Below are 14,138 nucleotides of genomic sequence, written 5' to 3' on the forward strand. Positions count from 1 at the left end.
GAGGGTAAAAGAAGTTATCCCTCAAGAGAGCAGCCCAGCCTGCAAGAGCTGGGATTTTTCTTCCCCGGGTCTATATTGCATAAAATGCCCTCCAAAAACCTGAGGACACAATGACAGGCAGGAAAAGTGAAAGCAAATTAACCAAGCGCTGCAGAATACCCAGCGTTTCTGGGAACGCTCCATCAGGAATAAAGCGATCCTGGCTCATTTCAGGGAGAGAATTGAGCTTTTATGCACCAAGTCCCCTTTATTTCCCCCCCCAGTGATGGGACGGGACGTGCTGTCACTTTAGCTAATTTGGTTTAGCTAATTCATCTCCACTGCCTCCGGGCACCGCAAAGCATCACCACTGGGCAGTGGGTCTGCAAAGACACGGGGCTTTGGGGCACACGCGGTTGCGTTGTCCTACCTTAAGCTGTTGAGGCTCAAACTGCTGCTGTTATAGGCAGAGAGTGGCTGCGAGAGGCTCTGGGAGGCGGGATGGGGCTGCACCGGCGGGAGGCTGGGATGCGCCGGCTGCACCGGTGACGGCGGCCGGGGCGGGTGCTGGACGGGCAGCTGCGGCGCAGGCGGGCGAGTGGCTTCTTCCGGGGCCGGAGGCAGCGGGGCGGCTGGCGGCGGGGGCGGCTGGGCAGGAGCCTCCGGCCGCGGGGCGAGCGCGGGGCTGGGGCAGGAGGCCTCCGGCTGCGGCTCCAACTGGGGCTGGGCCACGGGCTGCGTCACCTGAGGACAAGGGTCTTTAGGCACCACAGGCTCAAGTATTGGGTCTTTACTGCTGTCCTGGCTCTTCTCTTGACTCCTTTCTAATCCTGATATTTTCGGGACAGCGGGGCCCCTAGCACCAGGGTCGTCATTTTCAGCGAGCGTACTGACGCCTAACTCCTTATCTGCAACGACACGAGAGAGAGAGAAAACAGTTGAGTGTGCAACAAGATGGGCAAAACCAAACCAACCGCTGTGCCAGAGCCGCCCTCCAGGCAGGTACGTTTGTATCGTGAAACCAAATCAAATCCAAAGCCATTCCAGCAGCTTCCCTCAGCCTCAAGTCACAGAATCACAGAATCACGTGGGGCTGGAAGGGACCTCTGGAGATCATCTAGTCCAACCCCCTGCCAAAAGAGGTCCACCCAGAGCACGTTGCACAGGAACTTGTCCAGGCGGTTTTGAAAGTCCTTCTCCTAATATTTCTTCTCCTATTTTATCATAAGGAGAAACCTTCTCCTTGTCTTCATTAATGTATAAAAAAGCAAGCACACAAAAGCAGAGCTGAGTGCAGTGGCTCAAGTGCTGTAAAAACCCTGAGTCGGAGCCCCTCAAAAATCTCCACGTCTGCCTTAGGGAAAATCCCAGGAGGAGCTGTGCTCTGCTTCATCCTGTCTCTGTAGCACAAGACATGGGGTTCTCCATCCTCGCCTCACAGACCCACAGAATGATACGGGGTTGGAAGGGACCTCTGGAGATCATCTAGTCCAACCACCCTGCCAAAGCAGGTCCACCCAGAGCACAGGAACGTGTCCAGGCAGGTTTTGAAAGTCTCCAGAGAAGGAGACTCCACCACCTCTCTGGGCAGCCTCTTCCAGGGCTCTGCCACCCTCACAGGAAAGAAGTTCCTCCTCATGTTTAGATGGAACTTCTTGTGTTCAAGTTTGTGCCCATTCCCTCTTGTCCTGTCCCTGGGCACCACTGAAAAAAGACCGGCCCCTTCCTCTTGACACCCTTCCTTTAAGTATTTATAGGCATTGATCAGATCCCCCCTCAGCCTTCTCTTCTCCAGACTAAAAAGACCCAAGTCTCTCAGCCTTTCCTCATAAGAGAGATGCTCCAGGCCCCTCATCATCTTTGTAGCCCTCTGCTGTACCCTCTCCAGCAGTTCCCTGTCCTTCTTGAACTGGGGAGCTCAGAACTGGACACAGGCCTCCTGTGTCTGGTCTCCTTGGGATTCGTTTCCCAACTTTCCCATGCAACCATGCTACCATTTCATCGATTTTTAAGAAAGATTTGCACAATAATTGCATGACTCCTAGATTTGGGGCCATAAAAAAGTGCCGATAAATTTGTGAGTAGGTAATACCATCTGTATGTGTATTTGGCAAAATCAGTTCCTAAATGATCCCATAAAACCCCCTGAAATTATCTACTGAATCACGTAAGCACAAATGGCCGTGGTGCGAGGGGGAGAGCTCCGCAGGAAGCCAGGCTCCACATCCTTCTCCTCTCGGAGAAACTGCTTGTTTTCTGGGCGCATCCCTTTATCCCTAATTACTGTTCTATGTTCACTATAACATCTCGATTGCCGGGGCTGCCAAATGAACAGAACAAAAAGGTTAAGGGAAATAACGTATTTTTTTTGCCTCGATTTTTCTTTCACTGAATCTGATTTCTTTAAAGACATGAGAGTCAGACAACACTCCGTGTGGTGTGTGTGTGCATCTGCCTCTCGCCTTCCTTCTCTGACAACTCTCTTCAAAGTAAAGCACCTGGTAGGGAAGGGAGACCCTGTTTGGCACTACTATTTTCCATTATTATTACTCTATCATCACTCCCTTCCTGACCCCCAAGGGAACGAACACTATGTGAGCTCTCTGCCTTATTACACAAGGTCTAAACCTTAAAACACATATTAGTAGGAACCCAGGCTTTTTTGGTTGGGCTGGTCATGGAATGACTTGGGTTTGTTTTCCAGCTCTTCAATAATAACAATGAATATTATTATAATTTTAACATTTCCTACAGGGACGTTTTGCTCACTGGGGCTCTACAGCAATTCCCCATTTGAATCACTCCTCCACAGCTCTGCCGATGAATATTTGACGCGTGACACCCCTTTAAACAAATTTTAAGGAATGCTGCTGAGCCAAGACTGGAAAAGGCAATTCCTGCAGCCAGGAGCACCGTTTAGGGCAGTATCACACAGCTGCCCTGAGAAATTGGACTTACACCTTTGGCAATTATGGAAACAAAGCATAAGGGAAACACGCAAGATTCAAAGGGGCCCAGGATAAGTTTATAATTTAAAAAGTAAGTAGGACTAAATAACCTTAAGGCAGGAAAATTTTACTCATTCTTCTGCCAATTTTAAGGGGCAAAACGAAAAAAGGCATAGTAAGATAATATTACAATGAGAGAACACTGTTGCCAGCTGCGCTGTGCACGGGCTGAAGTAAAGGTGTGGGAATAGAGATGACGGGAGTGGGCTCTGCCAGCCCCCAGCCCGGGCACCTGTAACGGCGTTGGCCAACCTCTGACCAGCAGAGGTGCCAGGGACAGCCTGGCAGAAAGGTGCCAAACACGTGTCATCACTAGGGTTTCATTTCAGGCAGAGATATAACCCCCCCACACACCTCAGTCCCCCCGTAACTGGGTGTTTCACAGCCCCTGTGCAACGGCGCGCAGCCGGGCAAAGCGGAGTTCAGACTGTTTTAATAGTCTGTGGGCAAGAGAAGGGAAATAAACCTTTCAGGGGCAAAAGGGAGGCAAAGAGGAGAAGAAAGAGAGAGAGAGAAAGAAGGGGGGGAAAGTAAATATTTGACGAGGAGGTACTTTAATCACTTCTGGAGTGTGCAATCTGTAACAGGCACAGGGGCTCCTCCACGACTCTGCATCAGCAGACCATGGGGGCAAGAGCGGGACTCGGGAGGAATAGAAATAATCACTCTGCTGTATGCCCAAGGTCTATCTCGTTGCAATTAAATTGCAGGTTATAAATAAAGGAAACTCCGTTTGCATTAATTCTTTGGATCAATGCTGTTTGATCAAACATTATTAAAAGTTAGAGTGCGATCACCACTCGTGTTTAGACAGGCCCCGAAGAGGAAAGAAATGAGCAACAGTTTGTTCAGGAGTAGGTGGATCTCTGCTCCTAGTCCTTACAGGTGTAAGAGTTATGACATTTTGGGGTTTTTTGACAGAAAGGCAGAATAATTAGGGCTTTGAGGGCTTAGCCTTGTCATTAGAAACTCCCTACAAGATGAATACACAGTAGGTGGTCTGAAAACCCTGCAGAGGAGATACTTCCAAATCTGTGGGGAACACCTTCCACTCAGCGCATTCATTAAATCTTTTCATTTGCTATTTTTAGTGTCTCTCGCATGTCTAACATTTATTCAGCACAGCTCTCTGCCGGGGAGTTTGCTCCTCACGCAGTCGCTCCTCCTCCCCTGGAGAACAGGGCTGTGAATCCTGCTGTCTCCAGGGTATTTTTTGCTGCTGCTTACATCTTCATTACCCACCCCCTTAGGTACCCTTCCCGATAGTTCGCAGCTTAGAAGATGCCGTATTTAATAAGATAATGTTATTCCAAACGTCAAACACTGACCGTGTGCAGGGTTTCTCCCTCTCTCTGCCTCACCCCCCTGCACCTACGCTGTACCCCCGCACGGCCCAGCAGCCCCCCTACCCGCCGTGTGCCGGGTACACGCACCCTTGCATGGCTGGGAAGTAGGATATACACATCAGAAATCGTTCTTCATCCCACAGCATCTATTTAGGGAGCTGAAATCCCCCAGCAGTGATGAACGCTACCAATTACATATTTCATAAGGAGGGCTCAAGTCTTCATCAACAGCACTTCAAGGCCATACGTACGAGATTATGCTTTTTCCACCAGCATCTCTTTGCACATCACATTATTTCTGCATGTTGATTGACTAATGCTCAGTGTCAAAGCTGAGGGGAAAACATCCTTCACGTCACCATGACACAGACAACCCAACCACACAACTTTCTGAGTTTATACATCGTAGGAATTCATTTCCACCCAACAGCTGAAGCAGCAAGCAAGCTAACTTCGTTTGACGGCAGTCTCCATACCCTACGTTGGATAAAGTAAAATTACTGCATCGGTATTCAGAAGAGCAGTAAATGGGATGTAACTTCTGTCCTGACACAGGCTCCCCTTTTTCCACTGAGTTGATATTGCATCCAGCAGCAGACAGTGTTTTTTACTGAAAAAGGAATAATAATTCGATGCTCTTTGAGGACTGAGGAAAAACACTGGCTAAGCTCGTCCCACGCAGCCAGGACATACAACTTCATCATCTTCCTTCCTGTCTTTGCCCTTTGATGTGCCTTAAATCTCAAATTCCTCTATTTTTCACTTAACACACGCAACCTGGGGATCTCTGAAGATACAGAGCTCGGTAACACACATGCAATTAGCAGTTTGCTGTGTCTGCGTGATTATTACTCGGTTGGCTCGGTAAGACCAGAGGAGCAGACTGGGTGCACTGGGAAGACCTGTCAGTACCCAAGTGACTGTACAGGAATCAGAGAGACCCCGTAGCTGTGAGTTTACATTATATTTTATACACATTCTATGGACATACACATAGACACATGCACTCCCGTGTGTATGTCTATGTTACGTGTAAGACATAGGCATTTACATTAATACCCATGTCTGTTATATGTATACACATCGTTAACAGAGAAATACACAGTGCGTGCAAACACTTCCACAAAAAGACATGGATTTTTATAATGAACACAGGTTCTACACAGCGTACAGCTGAAACGCTATTGCCTCTCTTCCTAATGTTGCAAACCAGTAAAATCTGACCTAAACCCCATGTTCTGGCTCCTTTATACCATGTGGGTGATCCAAAAGAGCTAGAGGATGGCCAGAGGTGGCCAGTTGAGAACATCACAGCCACAAGACGACGCCCACCTATTCTTCTGCTGACAAAAAGGCCCTGTTGAAATTCATCAAATTTGAAATTCCCAGAGATTCACCAATAATGAATGCTCTAATTTTGCCTGGTCAAGTGCTGTCTGCAGATAGGTTCAACATGTTTGGTTGCACCAAAGACCACAGGAGATGCTAAGTGCCACCACAAGGTGTTTCATGATGAGAGCTGGGGCACCACCAACCTGGCCAGGTCCTGAGTGGCAGCCAAGGGCCTGTGAACTGGGCATCTTTGCCCTGGACTGATGGCACTTGGGGAATTAAATCTCCTTAGACAATGTCCTGCATGATGCTGCCAACTTCCAGTGGCCAAACCTTTTTCCTAAACACAAAATCACCCAACTTTTCCATGTCCAGGTCTGGAACAATAACTGGGTTTCATTCAGACTCCTGTCACTCCTCCTTCTGTCCTTGTTAGGATTCAGCCTCTCTACAGCTGGCCTGGGAGTAAGCAGGCATCTTGAGAGAGCAATTCTGAATCAATACTGAATTCTCCATTCTCTTGAGAAGGTTTTGGATTAAGCTCAAAGTCTTTATTGCACAAGTAGGAAAATTATAGGAGTTTTCAGTGTTTTACAGCATTATCTTTGGGACTGAACATTCAGCCTACCAAGGAAATCTTTTATAGCATTACTTAATTTAAAAATAGTATTCATTTTCTTTTACTACTTTGAGAAGTTAAACTCTTCTCTTAAATATTACCTCTGCTTAACTAAAATTTTCTGTAAACTTCTTAATGCAAGATAAAAAAAATTAATCTTTCAAAAAATATAAAAACTATTTTCTTCAGTTTTAACATGGATAAGTGGGCAGTTGGTACAAACTGTCACAACCAATACAAACCCTCGTAACTTCTCTGAAGTCAATGGAATGCAGAAAACGTTATACCCCGCTGGCCACCGGCCCTGGGAGGAATACTTCAACAAGCATTTTACAAGGCTTGAAATAATTAATCAGATTTAAGACCCGATTGTACATTTCATATTGATTAGACATTGGTCAATGAAACACTGGGATAAATAAAGGCAGATGACAGAAAGTATTACTGCAAAGGATGGAGGAGGTTGTTGGGTACAGCAGCCAACGCGCATCAGAAAGGCCCCAGAGCAATTCATCTGTTGTACTGGATACACATAATTTGCTAAAAACAATTTTTCATTTTTAGCACACAGTCATCTTTCATCCTCATTTCCAAGGACACTAACAAAGTATTTGATTATGCAAATTAAAAACACGCATTCGAAAGCATGGTTATGAGCAGCTCTGTCATCTGCTGGTACCAATTATTCCACAGTAAGTAGGTATTTAGTACAACTGAATAGCAAGACCTGTGACACACTTTGTACTTAATTATAAAACAGGGAAGAAAATCATTCAGGACAAAAGGTTTTGCTACCTCCTGTTAAAAATGTTTATCTTCTGCGTTGAAATGGATTTAATTGTCAACAATAAAGTTGCAGATCAATGAAAAGAAGCACTTAGTGGAATTGCACAAGATGTTGACAATTCTTCAGACATTGAGCTGCTTCTGGCCTTGATTTGAGAATGCAGAGTCCTCCGATATTTCACATGAAACAATTTATTTCATCCAGCTGTTAAACAGAACATACGCCATAAAAGTAACTCCTATATCCTATATAGTGTGAGTATAATATCGAAAGCACTTGATGTTTCTGATTTTTTTTCTTTAAAAAGCACCTCTTCACTAAGTAAAAAGGAATGGGATAAAGCTTTCTAGAGGAAAGTGAAGTACAGAACACGCAAACATCCCCCTCTCAGAAATCATCCCATTGCACTTGATAGGAAATAGGTGCATGTGATTGTAACATCCTACAGGAGAAAGCAACCCCACGGTAACTCCATCCTGCTTCAATGCACACACATACACACATGCACAGCCAAAGGTTTACCTCCAACAGGGAAAATCTCTTGGCTTCCTGACCTTTCCGGTTAGGAAGCAATAAATTACATCATTAACTGATGATGTATACTGAAGTATTCGGTAGCCAGCTACCAGCACTGGTGGACTCTTCTCAAACGGACCGGCAACATTTCCACCTTGGAAGTGACGCTGACAAAGTCGTTGGGGGATATTCTTTAATAACAGGTTTGAGCCCAACGAGCTATAGCTTCCTGTTTCAACTTTGCATTTTAATTAAAGAAATCCAGGTCTTGTAACCACAACATTTGTAAGCACACCTAGTTTCACAGAAACGTGGACAACGCCTTATTAAACCAGGAGGTCCAGGCTCCCTGCCACCGACTGCAGCCAGCACAAGGTTTTTCCAAAACAGGCGTAGGAACCTCGCAGCCAGCGTACGTAAAACAACCTGTCCAACACGTGAGATCTCACGCTGATCTCTGGTCAAAGATTGGCCTATTCCCAAAAGCTGAGATTTTCTTCCAAGATTTTCTAGAATTGTGCTAACAACCATGGGCTTGTTTTGTACATAAGTCTCATTGTACATAATGTCTCAAGTCCCTTCTGAGTGTTTTCAAGTTCCTGCCCACAGCAGTAAATTTCTTAGCATGTCGTATGAAAATATTCCTTCCACAAGCTTTTAATTTCTCACTTTTCAAATTCCACTTAGTTCTTGAAAGTCTTTAAGGAAAAGACCTCTCTACAAACCACCAGGATCACCCATTCCTTTACGAAATTAAGTTGCTTCCCCTTTTATCTCCTATGGAAGTTGTTCAACTCCTATCTGCCCAGTCTTTCTTCCGACGAGACCTTTCCCATGTGTCTCATCATAGAATCATAGAATCATTTAGGTTGGAAAAGACCTTTAAGATCATCGAGTCCAACCGTTAACCCAGCACCGACAAAAGCCACCACTAACCCATGTCCCTCAGCACCACGTCTGCCCGGCTTTTAAACACCTCCAGGGATGGGGACTCCACCACTGCCCTGGGCAGCCTCTTCCAAGGCTTGACAGCCCTTTGGGTGAAGAAATTCTTCCCAATATCCATCCTAAACCTTCCCTGGCACAACTTGAGGCTGTTTATTCTTGTCCCATCGCCTATTTCTTGGGAGAAAAGACCAACTTCCCCCCCTGGCTGCACCCTCCTTTCAGGGAGCTGTAGAGAGCGAGAAGGTCTCCCCTCAGCCTCACTTCTTGTTATTTTTTCTGCTACCCCGTTGCATGCCTTGGGCTCCTGCCACACTTTCTTTCGGAAGCGGCTGAGCGCCCTCAGTATCTGCACCACTCCGTTATACCCAAGCATCTTCATCCTCACCACGTTACTCACCACCCAATTCCTCACCCACACCACGCGTGGTCATTCCCAGCCTGCAGCTGCAGACACCAGCGAAGCCCTGCATGAAACCACCTCTAGTAACACCCAGCTTCTTGTCTTGACTTGTCCCAGCTACTTCAGAGCCCTGTGAAGGCACTTGCCTGTTTCGGTGTAATGTGCACTGCTCTCAATCTGCCTGACCTGACCCAGTCCCTGCTCTCTCAGCCTGATGAGGTCTCTATACGGTCTCTAACAGCTCTCTCCAGCTCCAGCTTTCACAGGTGTCCTCAGACCATGCGTGACTACTGCTGTTTGCCCTCTGTCCTTCACACTGACCAACTCAGGACACAGGACTCCAGATTCCAGCTGCCCTTAAACCAATGCCACTTCGCATCAGGACAAAAATGACCCAACTCTTTCCTTTTTAGCTACAGTTTGCTGGTAACAGTCCTTTGCTTCTTGCTTCCTAACAACTGAGCTGCCACAGTAGCCTGTTCTTCAGGATCTTCTCAAAAGGCCTTTTGCAAGCCTGGACCAATTACGGCAATTTGAAGGTTTGCTACTTGGACACCTCAAAGAAATTAAACCAGCTCAGTGAGACAACGTCCCTCTCTCGAAATCTTCTCAGATTGAATCTCCTACTGCGACCCTCCGAGCACTCTCAAAGCACAGGTGCAGTCACCGTGCTGGTACCAGACACCCTGGTGGCACGTGTCTCCTTTGCTGCTGCTGGGAGAATGGGACAGGCTGGTGTCCTTACCCCCAAACCCATCCCCAGGGCCAGGCAACCCCACAAGCTCAGCTCCAGCACGTACAAAGGGAGCGGAGAGAGACCGCTGACAGCAGAGACCAACCCTGGAGACCCAGAGCAAGGTGCAAGAGTGAAGCCCTCCTTCTCTCAGCGAGGAGTCGGGGCTTGCAAAGGCCTGTCCAGCCCAACATCACCTTGGTTTGGCTTCCAAAAGGAACGTTCCCCTCTCCCCCTTCAGCTCTTACACAAAACCCAGGGACTTGCCCCGTGGGCAGAGCAGAAGCGTGGTGGGAGCTTTTCAAACCTCCTCAGAGTAAATGAGGTGGCAGTAAGGGAGACCAACCAATTAAAAAAATAAAACACAGCACGGCCTGGCAATTTTCTCCAATTATCAATAGGGACAGGATAACCTTAGCATGAGGTTAATCCCATCACAGGGCGAGGGAAGAAAAATATATTGGGCTTATCTATCACCCCACTTCCTTACCACTGACACAGCATTCCCCCAAATGCTCACGACAGGCTCGTGTGCGACAGGATTACTTGAGTGAGCTTGAACAAAACCGGCTTTCAAAAGCAACTTGGAAAGTATCACCTTATGAACACTGATCAAATCTAGCATGACGGCTCAGTTTAATATATGAAAAGACAAAAGAGATCTGTGTGATATGTTTATACAGAAAAATAACACATTTATTCCCCCGGAGAGGTGTCATACCCATAACTCACCAGACACATACCGCTGCTTCCTTTGTGAATTTGTTCTTTAGAGCCAAGAATTTTCTATTCTGTTTTTAAAGGCATGATGTCAATATAAGCAGAGAGCTTAAAAACCCCAGCGCCCCGCTTGCTAACACTGAGACGGAGCTCAGCATGACCATCACAATACCCACTTTTAATTACAACTGTTTTAGCTCATTAGCGCCTACGGGAAAACTTCGCTGAGCTCACACATCACAACTCCAGCGATCAGTGTGGCATTACAGTATATTCTCATGCTTGGAACTATTTCGCTCGCCTTTCCAGCACTGCAGAGAAAAAGATGGATATTATCCAACTGTCTGCTCTAACACAGTACCACTGAGGCAGAATTTTTCTGCTCTGGGTCGTATCGGTAAACGTAGACACGAGATCTCAATGTTCTGGTCAGCTCAGCGTCTTTTATATGTCAGTTATCCTTGTCTAGGAATGTCTGAGTTTCTTGTATTGAGCTAAAACACATCCCATAAATTTGTTTTATTGTAAAAGGAGGAGGGAAAAGGCCAAATTACTGACTAGTTTTAAACATAGAGCTGTAACTTAACTGAAGACCAATGAAACACCACTCCATTTTGCGTTTCATTGCTCTGAGATCACAGTTACTAAAAGTTTTTCTTTGTAGGTAGACATGACTGTACCAAATCCCTCCTGTGCAGGACGGTCGTAGAGGACTTAAAAGATTTCATAGAAATTAAAATAGAAAAGTATATAAAATTGAGAAAAAAGCATGATAAAGTCAATGGCTCTTTGACATATACCAGTTTTGTTTTTACATCATTCTATAGCATTTTATAAGCAGGAATGTGATATTCCATGAAGGTCTAGATGATAATTCAAAGATTGAAAAGTATATTACAGCCATTCATAAGGGAGCATCACTATCTCCTGTATCATTCCATGTAGGTACTACGGGCCCTTTCTGGTCCAAAGATCTCATGATGTCTTCTCTACCTCACTAAAAGGCCCAACATAATTACTCTGGAAGGTTTGCTTTGCCTTGACATCTCGTTTTCTTTACCACGGCTCTCCCAGCTTGCTCTTTACATCTACTGAACATTGACTAGTTTGTTCCAGTTACTTGAACTAAACGGACACCAGTCAGTCTGCAGCCCTCCCCGGTCACCAAAACTACATAAACAAATGAAATTAAATCAGATTATTTGCCTAAATCAGATTAATTTCCAGACACGGAGGTGGGAGATGATGGGAGCGTGGCAGGTCTCAGAGATGCTGGTTTGTGCCTGTCAGTCTGTACAGATGTTAATCGCAATGGGAAAGGCCGTGCCATCAACCAGCTCTGGTTTCACAGACCTCAGGGCAGTTGGTGGCTCCTGGTAGAGTAAATTTTGGTACAGCAAAGGATCCATTACATCCTAATTGCTCCATACATTTTACCCAAATCAGTTGAACTACTCTCACTCCATTTATCCATGACATTAGGGGTTTTTTCCTTATAAATTCATACAGAAGGACACTGTGAAATAGGATTTTTGATAGGACTATTGACTCGTGGAGCACGGGGCCTGCCCTCCAACAGACCTGGAGGAATAACAGGCTGCAGCATGTCCAGCCAACTGGGCATCTCCATGTGATTGGAAAAGTATTCTTCTTAACCCCTCTGGATGATCAGCTTATAAAGTGGAACAAAGGTCTGGCAGCGCTCATCATCTCAGGGCTATCACTTTATCACTGCACATCCTCCTTCCTATCATTTTGCTAGAAGACTGACTAACATTTCAGGGACACTGCCCATGGTAGTTTGTAGAAAATGGAATTTGGGACTTTTTTTATTACCAACCTGAAAGCAAAATACCAGCAAAGGTGCAAAGTCAGTGCGAAGGCACTTGTGAACTACCTGTTCACTACTGAGGCACATGCTGTCTTCAAGGAAGCTCTAACCAGGGAGTTTGTTTCCAGAGATTTGGATAATCTTTACGCTGCCCATTCAGAGCACTAAAAAGACACTGAACTGGTGTGAAAAGGCCTTTCCACATGAGAAGCAGCAGCTCTCACCTCTACTAGACCCTCACTGATTGACCTGTCCTTAATGAAAACAGAGCAGAACAGCACGTCAACGGTGTTTTCTTTATGATAAAGAAACTGTCTGAGGAGCTGTCACATAAACACATCCTAAAACGCACCAGCGTGGATGAAAATCAGGCTTTTAGCAGACGTAAGCACCCGCTGCTTAACCTCAGCTCAGCACCTACCGTAAAAATCTAAAGAAATATCTTCTGTCCCAAAATAAATGGTGAGCAATGACGACGAAATCTGCCCCACACATATTTCCATTCTAACTATGATCTGGCTAATTGGCTGGTAGGATACGAGACTGAAACGATGGTGTCCTACATGCAGAACAGACACCAACATGGGGTGCAAAGCCCAAATCTGAAGAAGACCCTGCAGGGTACTCCTGCAGTCCAAAACGCAAGGATTTTCTACACAACCTGAAACGGTCAGCCTGTGTTTGCTTCAAAATACCATTTGAAAAATGTTCTATGCTCCTAACTTTTATTTTGATTCATGTTGTGCCTTGCTGAGGCTAATTATTATCCAGCAACTGCTGCACTCAAAGACTCAAGCCCTACATGCAGGACTTTGTGGTGCTGCATCCACGTTGCAAAGAACTGTAATTCTAAAAGGATTAAAAGTTTACCGCCACAGCCATGTAAAGTAGAAAATGAATTGTTCACTCTTCTCATCTCTGTTTGGAAATTAGATTACAGGCTTCAAGTGAGCCGAAATACAGAATGAGGCAAATCCATGCGATTAGCTCACAGGTGGCCACTGAGCCTTTTCTATGCTTCAAAGTCTGGCAGATTCCTATTAGCTGCAATAATAAAAAGAATGTGTACTTATCCTTCGGCCCAAACCCTGCCCTGTGCCAACACGGCTACCTGCTGGGCTAATCCTCAGAACCAATATAATCATCCTCAATTGTTATTTCATAAGTTTGCTCAGCTGTCATTGGGGATACACCGTGTGTGTGGCACGGCCAGCTCGTTTCTACACGGGTTCCAGCTCCCCACAATGCCACCAACGGGGGGAAGGAATCGCCGCCCTCACCCGGGGCAGCCCCGTGTTGTCACCAGCTGCTTTCCCAGCCCGGAGAGTAAAGACTCTTTATACGTATAAACAGTTTGTCCCATTAATCACCAGTGTTTCCTCTAAATAAACAAACACACTTTCACATTTATCTTCTCTCTCCAGAAGGCACCCTTGTGAGTGTCAATTCAGCAAAATACATCACATATTAGGTCACAAACCAGCAGAGACAACTATTCCGGGGACAGGCAGAGAGGTCACATGTGATGCGTAACATCAATGGTCCATTTAATACGGTATTTGCTTTCTGCCTCCCACCCGGTGGGGATGCGGGGGGCTGATGTGAGCACAGCACTCAGGCATAACCCGCACACAAGGAAAGCTCTCCCAAGCCCTCTCAGCGAGAGGCCAGTTAATATAATGAATCTTGAGGGTTGCTCCCTCTAGCAAACTGATATCCCACCTGGCAGAACTGCGATAATATTTTTATTATTTCTATAAATGTCCAATAATCCTCTGAACCCTCCTAAGCTCCTTACCTTAGCGTTATCTTGCATTGGGGAGCTCTACAACTCAACTTACCATTTCCCTTTGTTACTTTTAAATGCCTTATGCAGGGAACTGAGAAGACATCTCCCCATTTCCACATTACAGGTTCAC

The 14,138-nt window shown here is 45.9% G+C and overlaps 1 protein-coding gene across 2 annotated transcripts in view; it reads right to left on the reverse strand.

The window, feature by feature from the left end:
* Window positions 1-14,138, reverse strand: part of AUTS2 (activator of transcription and developmental regulator AUTS2) — an 801,330-nt gene that overhangs the window by 25,259 nt on the left and 761,933 nt on the right. For both annotated transcript variants that reach the window (XM_074160428.1, XM_074160426.1), the window contains exon 7: window positions 410-887. In XM_074160428.1, coding sequence (XP_074016529.1) covers window positions 410-887 — 478 coding nt within the window. The remainder of the gene's footprint in view (window positions 1-409; window positions 888-14,138) is intronic.

This window comes from Numenius arquata, chromosome 18, assembly GCF_964106895.1.
Source record: "Numenius arquata chromosome 18, bNumArq3.hap1.1, whole genome shotgun sequence".
Taxonomy (NCBI): Eukaryota; Metazoa; Chordata; class Aves; order Charadriiformes; family Scolopacidae; genus Numenius; species Numenius arquata.